The sequence below is a fragment of the Mus musculus genome, chromosome 7 (assembly GCF_000001635.26).
Source record: "Mus musculus strain C57BL/6J chromosome 7, GRCm38.p6 C57BL/6J".
Classification (NCBI taxonomy): Eukaryota; Metazoa; Chordata; class Mammalia; order Rodentia; family Muridae; genus Mus; species Mus musculus.
The window spans coordinates 25,039,057-25,057,390 of NC_000073.6; the positions used below are offsets into that span (position 1 = coordinate 25,039,057).

At 50.5% G+C, this 18,334-nt stretch overlaps 1 protein-coding gene across 12 annotated transcripts in view; it reads right to left on the reverse strand.

Annotated features, from left to right (window-relative positions):
* Grik5 (glutamate receptor, ionotropic, kainate 5 (gamma 2)) overlaps nt 1-18,334 on the reverse strand; it is a 65,846-nt gene that overhangs the window by 29,208 nt on the left and 18,304 nt on the right. For all 12 annotated transcript variants that reach the window (XM_030242145.1, XM_030242144.1, XM_030242146.1 and 9 more), the window contains exon 12: nt 7,118-7,321. In XM_030242145.1, the coding sequence (XP_030098005.1) occupies nt 7,118-7,321 (204 nt within the window). The remainder of the gene's footprint in view (nt 1-7,117; nt 7,322-18,334) is intronic.

Consider the following 18,334-nt stretch of genomic DNA (forward strand, 5'->3'; position numbering starts at 1 on the left):
ACATTCTACCACTGAGCTAGCAACACCCCAGTCACATGATAAATTTTGATAACATGTAAGGATATAATTTTGACATACATATACTTTGTGCAAAATAAAATAACAATAACACTGTTTTCATTTTGTTTGTTTCAAGGCAGTTTCTCTGTGTAGCCCTGGCTATCCTGGAACTCACTTTGGAACTCACTAGGCTAGCCCCAAACTCAGAGATTGCCTCTGCCTCTGCCTCTGCCTCTGCCTCTGCCTCTGCCTCTCTCTCTCTGCCTCTCTCTCTGCCCCTCTCTCTGCCTCTCTGCCCCTCTCTGCCCCTCTCTGCCCCTCTCTCTGCCCCTCTCTCTGCCTCTCTCTCTGCCTCTCTGCCTCTCTCTCTGCCTCTGCCTCTGCCTCTGCCTCTGCTTCTGCCTCTGCCTCTGCCTCTGCCTCTGCCTGAGTGCTGGGATTAAAGGTGTGCACCACCATACCCAGCTATAATACTGTTTTATAACACACAATAATCTATGACTGTAGCAAAGTGATTTTGCTTATGGTTTTCTTTGGAAACAGGGTCGAGTCCAGGCTGGCCTTGAATCTGCAGTCTTGTCCTGACCTTCTGAGTACTAGAATTCTAGGTATGCATCACCATGCTGGGCCAGGAGATATTTTGTTTTTATTTTTAATTTTTATTTTATCTGTGGGGTGCTTTGCCTGCATACATGTTGGCCCCATGCCCGGTGCCAGTGGAGGACAGAAAGTTTATTGGGTATCCTGGAGCTGCAATTATAGACAGTTGTGAGCCACCATGTGGGTGGATGGGAATTGAACCTGGGCCTCGGGAAAAACAGCCAATGCTCTTAGCCATCACTGCAGCCTCAAGATGATGGTTTCATAAGCACCCAAGAGCTGCCTTGTGGTAATATTACTTTCCATCTCTGCACCTACCTAGCTAACTTCTCTAACACATCGATTTTTGGAACTAGAACAGCAATACAGCAGAGTATTTAAAAATGCCAGTCTAGGGGACTTGATGCAGTCCCCAGGGACAGAGCTGGATGAAGCCTGGGAAGCAAGCTGGCGTCAGCTGCAATGAGCTTGACTGAAGAAACACCGTGTGCCTGCACGTGTGGGGATGGGCAGCAGCATTATGGACCCCTGAGAGAGTCACTGTCCTCGTTCCACGTCAGCTGACAGGGTGTTTCATATCCAAGGTGATGTGGACGTTGTCTTGGTTCTGACAGCATGTGTGTGGATCTCATCTGCCCCCCCAATGAAGACCTTCCAAGTTTGGGGTGCACCTGGACTCGGGTGGGCAGCTGCCTATCTGCAGGTCACACAACTGTAAGGAGCAAGTTCAGTCCAAGCCAGGGTTGTCCGACCCCACAGGCACTGTTCTAACACCTTGTGACCACGACATCAGCAGTGAGCACCTATGTGCTATGGCCTGCCTTACAAATGCTCCTATTTGAGGGCTGGAGAGATGGCTTAGTGGTTAAGAGCACTGGCTGCTCTTCCAGAGGACCTGGGTTCAATTCTTAGCACCCACCTGGCAGCCCCCATTGTGTGTACGGGGGGGGGGGGGCGGGGAGATACTGTACTATTTCCAAAGGGGAAACTGAGGCTCAGAATGATATAGTGGCCTGCCAGGAATCCTATACAATCCCCTCCCGCAGAGTCTGAAGCTGCTAACCACTGTGCACTCCCAGTGTCATGGATGCCACGTGGACCTCAGACTTCTACTGGGAGTCAGGGTACTGGCTGCCCAAGCAGCCCTGGGTGATGGAAGCTCACAGCTCTGTCAATGGAACGCAACCCCTTGATCAAGGTCCTGACACTTCCTGAGAGCAGCTCACAGCACAAGACTTATCTATCAAGGTAGGTCAGGGGAGGATGTCTTCATCCAGCCCAGGGAGGGCTGGTGGAGCAGGAAACACTGTATCAGAGCTAAACTCCTCACTCCCTTGATCTAAGTCCTCTGCCTTCTGATGCTGGCCTAAGATGCCTGGTCTGCCTTGTAGGTCAGACCTGCACTGTAGAGACCCTGTAGAATGGCTGGAGGTGAGGCAGCTGATGAGGAGAACAGCAAGAGGGCAGGGCTGGGACTGGGGATGCCATTCTGTTTGGGGAGCACTTGTCTAGCAAGTATGAGGCCCTGGGGTTGATTCCCCAGTTTCTTCCAAGTTTAGGGCACACTAAGACTCAGACAGACAGCTGCCTGTCTGCAGGTCACACAACCTGCAGGCCAACCTGTGATACATGAGATCTTGTTGAAGAAAGGAAGAGAGGGAGGGAGGGAAGAAGAAGAAAAAAATGGGGCTGGAGTTAGGGCTCAGCGGTTAACAGCACAGCCTTCTCTTGCGAAGGACCCAGGTTTGGTTTCCAGCACCCTCATGGCAGCTAGCAACTCTCTGTAACTCCAGTTCAGGGGATCTGACATCTTTGCCTTTTTCTAACCTCTATGAACACCAGGCACACATGAGCTACGTGGCTGTACGTGCTGGCAAACACCCATATACATAAAAATAAATAAATCTATGAAAAAAGAAAAGAGGGAAAGAGCCTGAGTTCTTAGCACAGTGGGAATGACAGTCCCCAGCAGTGGCCACTAGTGGGATAAATGGATGGGATTTTGAGAACAACCAAGGATCCCTGGCTGGGGTCAGGACATTGGGTTATCTTCTGTCTACCCAGAAGTCATTCTCTAGCTTGGGACCAGCCTGATGGGAGGCCCAGTCTGGCTCCCAGTCCTAACCCGACTGCCTCACTGCATTTAAGGCACATACTAATCCTTCCTTCACCGTGAGGCTATGAGGATGGGACCCTCAGACAAAGTCCTGAAGGAACATTTGATTGGTTACAGCAACCACTGTCCTGGTAGTTCCAGGCTTCCTAAATGTCTGCTGGGGGGTCTGCAAAGGATGTTTCCTTAGGGACAGACACACCCGGCTGCAACCCTGGGAGATGGGACATATCCCTGTGTGGCTAAGCCGCAGGCCTTGTGCAGGCAGCGGGTAGTTAAATAACAACTGGAGAGTTACTAGCACATGGTGTGAAGTCAAGCAGGGGCAGCTGCTGCTGCTGCTGTTGGGAGATCTGGTGAGGACACCCACGTGGCTCTGTAAGCCTGGCCACGTATGCTACAACAGGCAACACCGACTCGGCAGGACCCAGGCTCAGCCTCCTTGTACACCCAGCCTGCTTCTCCTCTACGGTTCCCTCTGTAAATGTCGACAGCTGCCCCGGCTGGACATAGCTGCCCTGCGGCAGAACACGGGGAGCTATACTGCATCCTCCTCCTTGCCCCCACTTCCCAGGAGCCATAGGGCCCTGCATTCCCCAGCCCCCCCCCCCCCCCCAGTCTCTGCTGCACTCCACCCTGGCCCCACCATCTCATGTACAGTCTCTACTGTGATCCTCAGGCCAGCCTATCCCTCTCTCTCACACTTGAACCAGCTTGACCTGATAGGGTTCAAGCTCCTTGATTTGCCCAGTAAGGGCAAAGCCAAGTCTGGCTTGGTTATTTCAGGGTAAAGCAGAGAGCCTGGTACACAGTAGATGCTCAATAAGTGCCAGCTGGATGGCAAATGGATGAATGCATGCACAAACTGATCATGCTGACAGGATAAGAACAGTAACACAACAGGTTGCAGGCGGGTGGCACCTCTGCCTGCCAGGCCCTGCCCCAGATCTTTTACACAGCTTTACTCATTTGCTGCTCCCAGTCATGCTACAGGCCAGGAGCTAGTCCTCTAATTTTATATGAAGGCAGGACATACAGCAACGTTAGTTTACCAAAGGTCACATGGGCAGTGCACTGCAGAAGCAAGACCGAAGGGTTTAGTTGTGCAGTAACCAGATACAGCGGTCCCGGGTACCAAGTGCTTATGCTCACCCCGTGAAGCCAGAGCCACCAAATGAAGATGTGCCTGAGGACAGGCTGAAATCTCTTCCTTCTCCGAAGGGTGCCTATTTCTGGGGGCTCCATTCAAAGGAAACTCCTGGGGCTGATGTGATGGGCCAGTGGGTAAAGCCTTAAAGCCTAAATTCCCGACCTACCCACAAACACAGGTGCTCGCGCACACACGCACACACTCTTTTAGAAAGAGGAGTGGGCGGGGGATACAGACTCTGGGGAATCTGAACCTGGGTGGGTACAGGACAAAGCCTTGGGTCCCCTTCCCTCTGCTCAGGCCTCCCTTTTAGGGATTCGGGCCTGAACCTACTCTGGGACAGAAGCTTTGAAACAGTCCTCTGCCTCAGGGGACCACGCCTTAGGGCTTGCCTGCAGGCTGAAGTGGGGGGACCAAGCAGTCAGGACTCAGGACTCGGCCCCACGCCTTCCTTCTCAGGAGCAGCTCTGCTTTGTGTGGGCTTCAGAAAAGGCTTTGCTTTCAGCGAGGAGAAGTTCTACTGTTCAAATAACTTCAGAGAGCCAATGCCCGGAGGGATAAATGTCCTTGTGACAAAGTACCCTGCTTGTGACTATCTGGATGACTTTCAGGGGCTCCAAAGTAGTAAGTTCTGGCTTGGGAGAGACAGAAGGGCCAGCCTAGCCAAGTTCAATGTCAAGGCTACCCACACTGAAGTTCCCTGGTCTGGATACCAGCTTCTCTTGCCTCTAACGATGTCCCCTGATTTTCTCTGGAATAAAAGACAAAGCCTACGAGGGTCAGGGATGTAGCTCACTTGGTAGAGTGTTTGTCTAGCATGCATGAAGCCCTAGGTTCAAATCCCAGCACCTCCCATAAACTGGTGGCAAGTGCCACCGAAAACCAGTAACTGGGAGATGGACCAGGATGATCAGGGTTATCTTCAGCTACAAACTGAATTTAAAGGAAGGCAGCCAGAAGCTGGGCATGGTGGCACATGTCTTTAATTCCAGCACCGGGGAGGCAGAGGCAGATGGATCTCTGAGTTGGAGACCAACCTGGTCTACGGAGTTCCAAGACAGCCAGGGCTATGCAGAGAAACAAAACAAAACAGAGAGAGCAGCTTGCGCTACTGAGGCTTTCATACATGTGCACACACAGCCAGCCGCACACATGCACATCACACACACGTCTATGCACACACACATGGAAAATGGAGAGAGAAAACTGCATGGTGCCCTGTTGTTTGGCAAGCGGCACACGAGGCCTGAGACCCTCTCAGGTAAGGTCCTTGTGGTAGGGAGGGGGCGAGAGGGGTTCAGAGTAGAGGAACGATCCATGAGCTCCAGTCCAGGTTGGTCTGACTCCAGACTATTCTTTCCACTCTGTCCTTGCCTCCTCCCTCTCCTGCCTGGCTCTCCCCCTCCTCACTTTCATCCAGGCTCCTCCCACTCACAGGCAGGCCCAGCTGTCTCACCCAGCAGTTGGTTCTCCCAGAGGGCCCCACTTCTGTAAACCATGTTGCCTTTGCTCCCTGCTGCCTGCTCACTTCATCATGCCCCCTTTCTGTTGGCGGGTGTTGGAGGGGTACATTGAGACATGGTCTCACTATATAGTCCTTGCTGGTCTGGAACTCACCATGAGATTGGCATTGGTAATGCCCCTGTCTCTGTTCCCTGTCTGCTGTGATTACAGGTGTGTGCCACCATGAGGGGATTTTTTTTTTGGAGTGAGCGAGTTTGTGTGCGTGTGCGTGTGTAGGGGTCAGGGGGAGAGGGAGACAGGTCTTGTCCTGCAGCCTAGGGTACCCTTAAACCTGTCCTTTCCCAGCTCAGCCTTCCATGTACTTGGACAACAGGTGTGCACCTGACTTCCTTTATGGCCCCTGCTGGCATTTCATCTAGTCTCCGCCCTACAGTTGCCTGGCAACAGCCAGGTGTGCCTGACTCACTTAAAAGGGGCTGCTTGCGCCGGGCAGTGGTGGTGCACGCCTTTAATCCCAGCACTTGGGAGGCAGAGGCAGGCAGATTTCTGAGTTCAAGACCAGCCTGGTCTACAAAGTGAGTTCCAGGACAGCCAGGGCTACACAGAGAAACCCTGTCTTGAAAAACAAAACAAAACAAAATGGGGCTGCTTGCCCCTCCTCCATCTCTTGCTCCTGCTCTGTCCTATTGTTCCTGCTCCCCCCATTCCGTTCTCCACGCCCTCTCCTCCTCTTCTCTCTCTCTCTCTCTCTCTCTCTCTTTTTCTCTCTCGCTCTCTGCCTTTCTCTGTCTCTACTCCCTCAACTCTCTTCCCCATGCCCTGAATAACCTCTATTCTATACTACATGACTGGTCCCTCAGGGGGAAGGGGTGCCTCAGCATGGGCCCGCAGAGGTACCCCCTTCCCCACACCTGATGGCACCAAACATATTCCTTCTCTCCTTCTCTCCCTGCTCATCGCTTGAGGTAGCATGGTTCTCTCTGGGAAGCTCTGGGTGCTGAGTCAGGGCTCTGCTCTGGCCCTCCCCTGAAACTCCATCAGAATCTACATGGCCCTGGACTGTGGCAATTTGCTTCTTGGACCCTAACAAGACTTTAAGTTCTTGAAGGGCAAGGTTTCTTCCCACTAAATCCAGCACAGGGCAAGACACATAGTAGGTGTTCCACAAGCACCTAATGAGTGCTCTGGGTTGTTGGGATTTTTTTTTGTTTGTTTGTTTTGGTTTTGGGTTTTGTTTGTTTGTTTGTTTGTTTAGCTGGTTTTGCAACAAGGTCTCAAGTGACATAACCCAGGCTGGCTTCAACAATGTAACAAAGAATCCTCCTGCCTCGACCTGTCAAGTGCTGGGATCACAGGCGCACCATGCCTGGTCTATATGGATTGAACCCAGGGCCTCAGGCATGCGGTACAAGCACTCTACCAACAGATCTGCATCCCCAAACCCCCAACAGACAACTCTTGGTGCCCGGAGTGTGCCAGGCCTCCCTGGTAGTACTGGGCAGACAGCAGTCCTTGCTCTTGGCCTTGCTCCTGCTGGAAGCCTCCCTTGACTTCTTCAGGCTTTTACCTGATTCCTACTCTATGTCACTCATCAAACCTCTGCGCCCAAGAGGAGCGTCCTGGGAAAACACAGGAGGCGGCGACACAACACTGTGCCTTTCCTCGCTGGCCCCAAGGACACTCAGCAGGGGTTGCTGGTACACCTTCAACCTTTTGCCTCTTTCTTTTACTTTGTGCTGTGATCTCGCCCTACCTTCCCTTCCTCTTTCCCCAACCCCCATCAGCCGTACCCGGTTGATGAGTTCTCCAACCATGCCTGTCCAGGAACCGTTGGGCTCAGGTGCCCCGTAGAGTCCGTCCTCTACCAACCGCAGGCGGTATCGGAAGCGCAGCAGCTCGGCCAGCTCCCTGAGCATGTCCACGCAGAAGCCCTCGAAGCGCTCATTCCCTGACAAGGCCTGGAAGTTGGGCCGGCGCATAACATACGGGTTCTCCTGAGTGAGCGAGAGAGAGCAGGAGTCAGAGCTTAGGGGTCTGAGTCAGGGATCCTTTGGCTGCTAGAGAGGAATCTGCCCCCAGTGTAGGGATGGATGGCAGACCCCCTGCATGCATGCTTGCTTGCTTATTCTGTACAGGACATGAGTGTACATGTGTGTGGAGAGGCCCACTACAGGTATCCCTCCTCAGGAGCGATCTGCCTTGATTTTTCTTTTTATCTACTGTATTTTTATGTATATGGTATTGCCTGTGTGTCCATGCCTGCTGCCAGCTAGGGCAAGAAGGTAAGGTTGGATCCCAGGAAGAGTTACAGATGGGTGTGAGCCCCCATGTGTGTGCTGGGAACTGAATCCCTCTCTTCTGGGGGCAGCCAATGCTCTGAACTGCTGAGCCTTCTCCCCAGTCCTCCCGGCCACCTTGTGTTTGTTTACTGTTGTTTTCCTGAGACAGGGTCTCTCACTGGCCTAGAAGAGAGTAGAGTAAGGTAGGCTGGCTGGCCAGCAGGCCCCTGGGGTCTGCCTGACTCTGCTTCCCAGGCACTAGAATTACAAGTCACACTGTTACACTGAGCTGCCTCTGGACTGGGTCTCACAGCACCCAGACTGAACCCCATCGGGGTTTGTATAGACAAAACTAGCTTTGAACCCCTGATTCACTTGCGTCTGCTACCCAAGGGCTCACACTACAGGTGTGTGTGTGCTACCTCATCCAGCGGGTGCACATACTCCTTTAGAAATGCTGTGAGCAGAGAACAGGCCTGAAAGCTGAGGAGGTCGGGGGTGAAGGCATTGGCTCTGCCAGCCTCTTATCAGACTGTCACAGGGAGACAAGTGACTCTACAGCCAAACCAAAGCTCACTGGGCTCCAGCCCATCCCTCCTACCCCCTCCAAAAAATGCCTGGGATCAAGGGGGAGCTTTGGAGGGGATCCAACTGGGGCTTGCATCTAAGTAGAATGAAGTTTTCCAAGATTCTCTTAGGAAACACATTACCCAAATTATCACATGCACAGGTACACACAGGACCAGGCTCAATCCTACCAGACAGCCGTAGCTCTGTCGTCACATACATGGGTGGTTTCAATGTAGAGTTCTTTTTTTTTTTTTTTTTTTTTTTCACACAGCCAGGAGTGAGTCACTACACCAACTTTACGAGCCACCGATGTGCCCCAAGAGAGTGTCCTTCACCAGGATTTCACTCCAGCCCGAGCTGCCACGCGGCAGGCAGGCATGACACGCCAGATGGTGAAATTGCAAGAGAATCTGGAAGCCTAAATTGTTTTGTAAAATCTCCTGATTATGAATGTTAGCAAGTCATTCAGAGTCTAATGCCACACCTGCCAGTCTGCAATGCCTGGCCCTTTGCTATGTGGATGTTCTTTTGAGATTTTAAATTTCTGTGCGTAAGGGTGTTTTGCCTGCATGCATATCTGCATACCACATACATGCCTGGTGCCCACAGAGGTCAGAGGAGAGCACTGGATCTCCTGAAACTGGAGGATAGTGAGAATAACCACGTGGGTGCTGACAACCGAACTTGGTCCTCTACAAGAACAGCCAAGTGCTGTTTGGTTTTTGAGACAAGGTCTCACTGTGTAGACCAGGCTGGCTCCAAAGTCACAGAGCTCCTCCTGCTTCATCTGAGAACTGGGATTAAAGGTGGCCATCTTAAACTCACGATCCTCCTGTCTCAGCTGTCTGAGTGTGGGGATCTGAGATGTGTGTGCCATCGTCTGTGGCTGCACTGAGGATTGCTTTTGAGGGTCACAAGAGAGCTTTACTTATCTCAGCCTGACAAAGCATCACAGAGGCAGAGACTTCCAGAGTTCCAGCAGAGCACGGGCGTCTGGAGACAACTGGAATAAGAGCATCACTACCTTGACACCTATTGTCTAAATGGGTGGTAGGGCAGTGTCCCATTACACAAAGGAACTTAGGACTCAGAAAACACCTAGGAGAGAACTCTCTGATAATAACGACCATGATGTTTACCATGGAATAGACCCCTCCCCATGTCCCTCTGTGTAATTTTTTAAATAACTTGACTTTTTAAAATTATGTATCCTTAACCAGGTGGTGGCAGTGATGAGGCAAGCCTTTAATCTGAGAACTTGGGAGGCAGAGGCAGGTGGAGGTCTCTGAGTTTGAAGCCAGCTATCTACAGGACATCCAGGACTTCAGAGAGAGGCCCTATGCCAAATTTTTACACATATAAACACACTCAGACAGTGCACATACACAGAACACACGTATAGGTCAAAGGACACTTTATGTAGTCTGTTCCCTCCTTCCACCTCCATGTGGGTTCCAGGAATCTAACTCTGGTCATCGGGCTTTGGGACAAGTTTTGGCTTCTGAGCCCTCTCATCAACCCCAGGTCATTTGGCTTTAAACCCTCACAGAAGTCTATATTAAAGGGAGTATTTTTACACTTTTTGTTTTCTTTGCAAAGCCGGAGACTGAATCTAGGGCCAGGGCAGGGTAGACAAACAAGCACCCTATCTCTAAGGCCGGCCCCCAGCCCCTCACTGGCAGTCAGGACTAGCTCTCTACTGCAGAGCTACATCAACCCTCTCTATACTTTCATGAAACAGGGTCTCACTAACTTGCCCAGACCCCTGCAGACCAGGGGAGCCTTGAACTTGAGAGTCTCCTACCTCAGTCTCCCAAATAGCTGGGACGAAAAGCCTGCACTTGTTTTTAATGCACACACACTGGTGTCCAGAGAGCAGGTGGCAGATGTGGCCATCCTAGTCCACTCCCACCCCCTCACTTTACCTCCCCCAACTCCATCAGCAGGTGGTGGCCACTCTCCCACTTCTTGGTAACTGGCTTTATACTTGTTTTGACAGGCAGAAATCATGCTGGCTAAATTCTGGAGCCTCAGCCTTCAGAGCAGTTCTGAGACCTCCTCGTAAATAAAGCCCAGGCCAGCCGGAAGGAGGGCGGGTGAACCAGGGACTGGAAGCCAACCGGAGTACTCGTTGATATTCTAGGCTTCTGTTACCTCTTGACTAGCCACAAGATGAGGGTAGTTAGTAAGCCCCGGTAGGGACAAGTTGAGAATGACCCAATCATGCCTCAGAATCATGAGAAGTAACCATTCTAAGTCTGAGTTTTGGGAGTTTTTACAAAAGCCATAGACTTCCCATGAGACCAGGGTACACCACAGGCCTGTACGATCTCAGACCACAAACAAAACTGAGGGACAGCAGGATAGAGGGAGACTGGGGCTTCTCTCCCTCCCAAGCTGCTTCTCAAATGCAAATATGTGGAGCGGGAACGGGGATGTGAGATAACACTAATAATAGCGGCGGCCGCTAGTGTTTCTCGTGGGCTTGCTGTGTGACAGCTCTGTCAGCGTGGGAGGGTGGTATTATTACCTCTGTCTTACAGTTGAGGACACAGAGGGAAGTCACTGTGACTCCAAAGCCCCAGGCTCTGCTCTTAAGCCCTATGCCAGACTGAGCTCAAGTGGACAGAGTGGGGGAGTGGACGTGGGAGAAGCCAGACAAACCGAGGGGAGCCGGAGAGTAAGAGACAAGAAGAGCGTGTGCTGGGGCTGGGATTCTCCTGCCAGGTCAGACAAAGGAGGAAACAGGTTAGGGGTAAGGCATCTAGCCCAAGGCCCCCAGCCAAAGCAGAACAGAGGTAAAGAAAGCACAGAGCTGAGATCCACACACGGCCTGCACACCCCAGAGCTCTGCTGGGTCCTGTGTGCCAAACAGACCTCCAAATCTGAGACGGAGGGGCCTGGGCTCCATCTGTCCACAGCAGTCTGAGCTTACAGCGATGGCAAGGATGCCAAGCACAGAACTCCAACAAACAAGACGCAAGACTGCAACTTACAGCCCTGGGCACTCAACTAAAGATCCAAAGCCACAACGCAGCCCTCCCACCCCCCCCCCCATATTAAGGATTGAACCCAAGACTCCCACTGAGCAATGCCCCTAGGGCTCTTCATTTGTTTGTTTCATTCATTCATTTGCGACTGAGTGTCACTAAATTGCCCAGGCTGGCCTTGAACCATTGATCTTCCTAACGGTTCTTAAGAAGGAGGCTCTTAGCCAAAACAAGAAGCCCAGGGCTGTGGACAGGCTAAGGGCGTTGCAGAGCCCAGCTCTCAGAAGCTGTCCCATGACTGGCTGAGCATCTATGCACAGAGACACAGGTCCAAGAAAAGTCACTGCATCGGGGCTTGGGTGGGAACAAAGACCTAATTTGGAACATGTTAAAGAGATCATCAGTGTCATAAAAGGATCCCAGGCAACCACGAAAATAGCAAGGTCTATAAGATATATTAAGAGGGAAAACGAGCCAGCTACAGAACAACCTGTACAATATGCTGTTCTCGGAAAGAAAGAGCTGGGGTGTGCTTGTAGATAGAACGTTTCTGGAAGCTGCTAGCCTCCAAGAAAGGAAAATGAGGGTCCAGGGAGGGATGGCACCTGGTTTTGTCCTTATTAATTTTGGGGGGTTTTGTTTAGCTTGAGACAGGCTCTCACTGTATGTACACCACACTGGACTTAAACTCAGAAATCCACCTATTTTTGCCTCCTGAATGCTGAGATTAAAGGTGTATGTCACCATGTCCCACTTTCTTTATTAACTCTTGATGAAAATTCTATCTCCCCCTTGTTTTATCATCTGTCCCCTAACCAATGCTGTTAAATTTCTGTTTTAAAGTAAGACCTCACACTGTGCCCTCAAACTGCTTCACCCACATTCTGGGTTACAGGTGAACATCACTGCACTGGCTGCTGAAGACTCTAAAACTACAGATAGGTGTAGGTGTAGGTGTAGGTGTAGGTGTAGGTGTAGGTGTAGGTGTAGGTATAGGTGTAGGTGTAGGTAGAGGTGTAGGTGTAGGTGTAGGTGTAGGTGTAGGTGTAGGTATAGGTGCAGATGTATATACAGATATAGATTTACTTAAAAGTCTACACACTGCAAAGGGTTAAAGCATGTGGAGCCTCAGTAAAAAGGACTGTCCAGCAGCTGGGCAGGTACAGTGTCCCTGGGCAGGTGTGGGACCCTGAGCATACAGCCATGTAAAGCCAGGCTTGGCATCAGACCCATGTGTAAGCCCAGTGCAAGACTGTGTGTATTGTGAGGTGGAGACTGGCAGACCTGGGGCTGTGGTGAGGCCTATGGCCAGTCTAGCAAAACAGCAAGCTCCAGAGGGAGGAAGAGAGGGACAAGGGAGAGAGCGAGAGAGAAGGAAGAGAAGGAGAGCCCTTTCAAAACAAGACAGAGAGCTGGCAAGATGGCTCAGTGGGTTAAGACACCTGGCCACATGGTGGGGTGGAAGGAGAGACTCAACTCCCACATGGTTTTCTCTGACCTCCACAATGGCAATGTGGAACCCGTGTGAGCAAACATACATGCATATAAACACACACTCCAAATGAAAATAAATAAATAAATAAGATAGAGGGGCTGGAAGAATGACTTAGAGGGTAAAATACCAAAACTGTGATAGCCTGAATTGTATCCCCAGAACCCACATAAAAAGCCAGACGTGGCCAGGCATCTGTGCCTCACACCTTTAATCCTACACTTGTGAGGCTGAGGCAGCTGGATCTCTGAGTTCCGGGCCAGCCTGGTCTACAGAGTGAGTTCCAGGACAGCCAGGGCTACACAGAGAAACCCTGTCTGGGAAAAACAACAACAACAACAACAACCAAGATCTGATGTGTGGAATCTGTAATCTCAGCAGTCCTACAGCAGGATGGGGTGTGCCAAAGACAGAACTGACTGGAAGCGCATGGGCCAACCTGTGCAGAGTACACACTACAGTAAGAGCAACAGGAGAGACCTGGCCTCAATAAAGACAGGAGGACAGAACCAGTTCTCAGGAAAATATCCCCTGAGCTCCACACACATTAACATTAAACATAAACATTAAAGAAATGTTTAAACAGATTCAAGGGCCAGTGAAAGGGCTCAGTGGGTAAAAGGTGCTTGCCACCAAGCCTAAAGAAAATTGTTCCATACCCCAGACTCACATGATGAAAGAAAAGAATCAACTCCTACCTATAAGTTGTAAACACACACACACACACACACACACACACACACACACACACACACACACACACACACACAGGATTTTTTGTTTTGTTTTGAGATAGTATTTCTCTGCTGTCCTGGAACTCCGCCTGTAGACCAGGTTGGCCTCAAACTCAGAGCTCCATCTGCCTCTGCCTCCCAAGTGCTGGGTTAAAGGTGTGAGGCACAGATGCCTGGCCATGTCTGTGCCTTGAGAGTACTGGAATCAAAGGTGAGTGCCACCACACCTGGCTCCAAAGAAAGTCTTTTAGTGGTTTAAAAAAAAGCCTGGTAGGTTTACTCTGGTGAACGTTAATACTGAAGCAGGCTGTGATGCTTAGGGCAGGCCAGTAGGGCAGAGGGTTAGAAAGTCCACATGCAGATGGATATTGATCCCTGACAAAGGTAAATAAGCAATGGGACGGCCAAATCATTGCTTTACTAACTGGCACTCCTCAGTTACACATCCATAAGGAAAGATCTCAGGAGCGGGTACTACATTTTTAGGAAACAAGAAAGTCTCTTCCTGATTCTGTGGTAGGCAAAGAATTCTTCTTTTATTTCCAGAGCTTTGAAATGAATGTTTGCTTTGTAGACCTAGCTTCCCTAGACTGGCTAGGGAGTCCAGGGTGGCCTAAAAGTTGTGGTGATCCTCCTGCCTCTGCCTCCTGAGTACTGAGGTTATAGATGTTTTCTACCATACCTAGTTGAATTCCTAAATTCTGAAAATATTAACCATAAAAGAAAGCTGAGCTGGGGCATGGCTCAGTGGCATAGAATTGGTCTAGTATGTGGGAAGACCTGGACTCTAGCAACACACACACACACACACACAGATGAAGACACAAGACATAGGTGTGTATCTGTGTGTGTCTGTGCTACTGGGAATGGAGTCTCGGGCTTGGCATTTACATGCAGTTAGATGACCTGACTCTGAGCTGTCTGCAGCCTTCACATTACTTTTTGACTCTGAGTCAGGGTCTGGCCTGTAAGGTGGGTTCTGAGACTTCAACTCAGGTAAACAGTCTTGCACAGCCAGGGCTTTACTTGCTAAGCTAGCTCAGCTATCTTGCTGGCCCAGCTTACATCCTTTTATCAAAAGATACAACTAAGAACGAAGATGCAGGGCTGGGGAGATCGCTCACTCACTCGCTCGCTCGCTCAGGGCTGCTCTTTTAGAGTTTGCATCTTAGCCCCACACGGCAGCTCCCAACCTGCTGTAATTCCAGTCTGGGAGGATCTGACATGGCCCCATTCTAGCCTCTTCAGGCACACAGACATATACACATTGTGCTGGCTAGTCTGTATGTCAACTTGACATACACTCGGGCCTCTGAGAGGAGGGAACCTCAACTGAGAGAATACCTCCATCGAATTGGGTTGTAGGCTCCCTGTAGGGCATTTTCTTAATTGCTACTTGATGTAGGAGGACTCAGCTCACTGCGGGTGGCGCCATCCTGAGCTGGGGGTGGGGGTGGGTGTCCCAGGAATTATAAGAAAACATGCTAAATTCGCCATGGAGAACAAGCCACTAAGCAGTGATCCCCATGGCCTCCCTCAGTTCCTGCCTCCAGATTCCTGCTCTCATCTCCCTGGATGATGGACTACAAGCTGTAAGACAAACCCTTTCTTCCCCGAGGTTCTCTTGATCACAGTGTTCTACCACAAGGGGGAAAAATCCAACTAAGATGCCCGTAAAATAATAAAAATAAAATGAAATTTTAAAATAATACATACATCACTTTAAAAAAAAAAGTTAGACAAGATGACTCATAGAGGGTGGGAAGATGTCTGTGATACACATATTAGGCAAAGGACATGTCTCCAGAAAGTCTAATTTCAAAATTAATGTAAAGGTCATATCCCTCCCTTTTGGGGGCAGTGCTGGGATGGGACTTAGGGCATCTTACATGCAAAGCAAATCTTTTACAAATGAGCCACGTCCCCAGTCCTTGGTTATTTGAGAGAGGGTCTCTCTATGTGGCTCAGGCCGGCCTGGAACCCCAGTCATCCTGCCTCACCTCACAGTTTGGGGATGACAGCTATGAACCCACTTATTAATCTCCAGCTTCTCAAAAACATCCCCAGAGAGGATTTTTCAAATGTGCAATCAACACACAAAGGTGGTCAACTACAACTGGGCACTTCCATGCACAGTCACCAGGGAGAAAGGAGAGTGGTAGAGTCTCAGTTACACATTGCAGGAAGAAGGCTCGTGCTGCAGCCATTCTGGAAAAGGCTTTTGATGTCCTCTGAAGCTCACACATGGGGTGACACAGCAACTCCACTCCTCAGAACACACCCATAGAAGCATCAAGATGAGGTTACAAGAGTCACACAATACAGTGTTCTTAGTGCAATAACTGTGGATGTCCATCCTCATGTGACAGATATGTAGACTGTCATAAGCCTGAACTCCACACGACCACATGGCTCTTATAAACAGTACCGGGCAAGTATAGATGTAACACCACACTCACAACTCATTTATGTCCAAAGGTGGACAGCTAGTGACTAGGACATGGTTTCAGGATAAGGAGCTGGTAATGTAAGTGTGTTTAGTTCATGAAATTCAAAGTTATAAAGTGTATAGTTTGTGAAAGCCATGAATGTATGTATGACTATGTTACACTTTGGTAAAACTTTCTTGAGGATTGAGGTATGCCTCAGTGGCAAAACACTTGCCTAGAATCCCCAGTGAGGGGCTGGGGGTGTGGCTCAGTGGTAGAGCTCCTGCCTAGAATCCCCCAATGAGGGGCTGGGGGCGTGGCTCAGTGGTAGAGCCCCTGCCTAGAATCCCCCAGTGAGGGGCTGGGGGTGTGGCTCAGTGGTAGAGCTCCTGCCTAGAATCCCCCAATGAGGGGCTGGGGGCGTGGCTCAGGGGGAGAGCCCCTGCCTAGAATCCCCCAGTGAGGGGCCGGGGGCGTGGCTCGGTGGTAGAGCCCCTGCCTAGAATCCCCCAGTGAGGGGCTGGGGACGTGGCTCAATGGTAGAGCCCCTACCTAGAATCTCCCACTGAGGGAATCTTGGGCTTGATTTCCAGCAGGAGACAGGATAAGGACAGGTAATCTCTTGGAAATGAAAACACAAATTAAGTAAAGCAGGAAAAATTGTAGATCATTCCCAATCAGCTGCTTGCCTTTTATCAAGCCATGACCTAAATCCATGTGCATGAAATCTAGGAGTGCAGTTTACCAGATCCTGACCTAAGCTGCCCTCTGTTAGGAGTGCTTTCGCCCCTCACTTTTTGTTGTTTTGTCTTGTCTTCATTGAGGCAAGGTCTCTCTAGCCCTGGCTGGTCTACAACTCCCTCTGTATACCAGGCTGACCTTGAGCTCACATATCTGCTTGTCTCAGCCTCCCAAGTGCCAGGATCAAAAGCATGTACAACCACACCCTGCTTATTCCCTCACTTATAAATTTTAATTTTATTATTTGATATGTATGGGTGTCTCGCCTACATGTATGTCTGTGAACTACAATAGCAGTGCCTGTGGAGGCCAGAAAAGGGCATCAGGTCCCTTGGAACTGGAGTTATAGACAAGTGTTAGCTACCATATGGGGGTGCTGGGAAACCGGCACCTCTAAACCCGGATCCTCTAAAGAGCAACTAGTGCTCTTAACCATTGAGTCATATGTCCAACCCTTTATTCTCTCACTGTAAAGGAACCAGTGCTGCTATGGTCACACAGGGTGTAGATGGCAGTGTCAGGCCCAGAACACAACCCTGCAGACAGGAAGAAGCACAAAGTGAGGTGATATGGCCATCAAGGACAAACACATGGCACCTCAGATCAGCTCTGACACCTTCTGCTTAGGCAATCCTCAACACAAGTTCCTGAATTCTCCCCTGCCTCCATTTCCTCTGAAAGTGGCTTTCTAAAAGTGCTGGGCTCAGGCCCATGAAAGCTGGCGGCTCAGTGGTGTGATCAGTCACAGGACTGTGGACAGCCACTACAGATGCATGGTCCAGCCAGGCGTGTGGGCGCACGTTTTTTCAATCTAAGCACTTGGGAGGCAGAGGCAGGCAGATTTCTGTGAATCTGAGGTCAGCCTGGTTTACATAGAGCTGCAGGGCAGCTAGGGCTACACAGTGAGACACTATGTGGAGAATAGAGTAGAATAGAATAAAATAGAAGGTGTTGATGACCACTGGGACACGTCCAGCCACACACTTGAGGACGCTCGTCTAAACTGATAGCCCAGATGTTCTCTGTGCACGGCCAGGCCACCGCATCTGTGAGCCTTCCTCCAGCTTCTCCGTCTGCCTTATCTCTGTGAACCCCTCATGACCTTGTCTGGAATGGTCTCCCCCATCCTGCTGGCACTACGTCCCCTCAGTGCTCCTTCAAAGCACCTGTTGACTCCTGTCTGTCTCTAGAATTTGGGCCGGGCCAGGAACACAGCAGCTTCAGCAAATATTTAAGGAATTAAGGAAAGAATGGAGTTCATGAATCAAGAATAATATTGGTTCTCAGGCCTCGGGGACTCCTCTGAACTCCTTTCCCTGACCTCTGGCTCTGCTATCCACAGAGGTCTTATCTCCTTCAATCCCAGGCTGTATTGGGGATGGAGCACAGCACACACAGCCCCCACCAACCAGGCCTCAAGGCTCCTCAGTGGGGCTATTAGGGAGTGTCTGGCTTCCCGTCTGCAAGCCATCTGTCCCTCTATAACTGGTTCACTGGCTCTTCTCCAAGGGTACTCGAGGTCCACTTAGGTCAGAAATTTCCTGGAGACAGGCTGCTAATAAGGGTTCCTAAGACCCTGTGAAAAGTGTCCCTGAATTTGCATGTCACTGTAGTGAGCAGGCCCAGCTCAATGTCCCTGAGCATGTGGACAAGGCAGGGTGCAGGCCGTGGGCCTGGCTGCCGTGAACAGTAGAGCTACCTGACCTGTCCAGCTGCTCAGGAAAGCTCCTGCCTACCAGACCCTGTGTGTAAGCCTCTGCCTACAGGACACA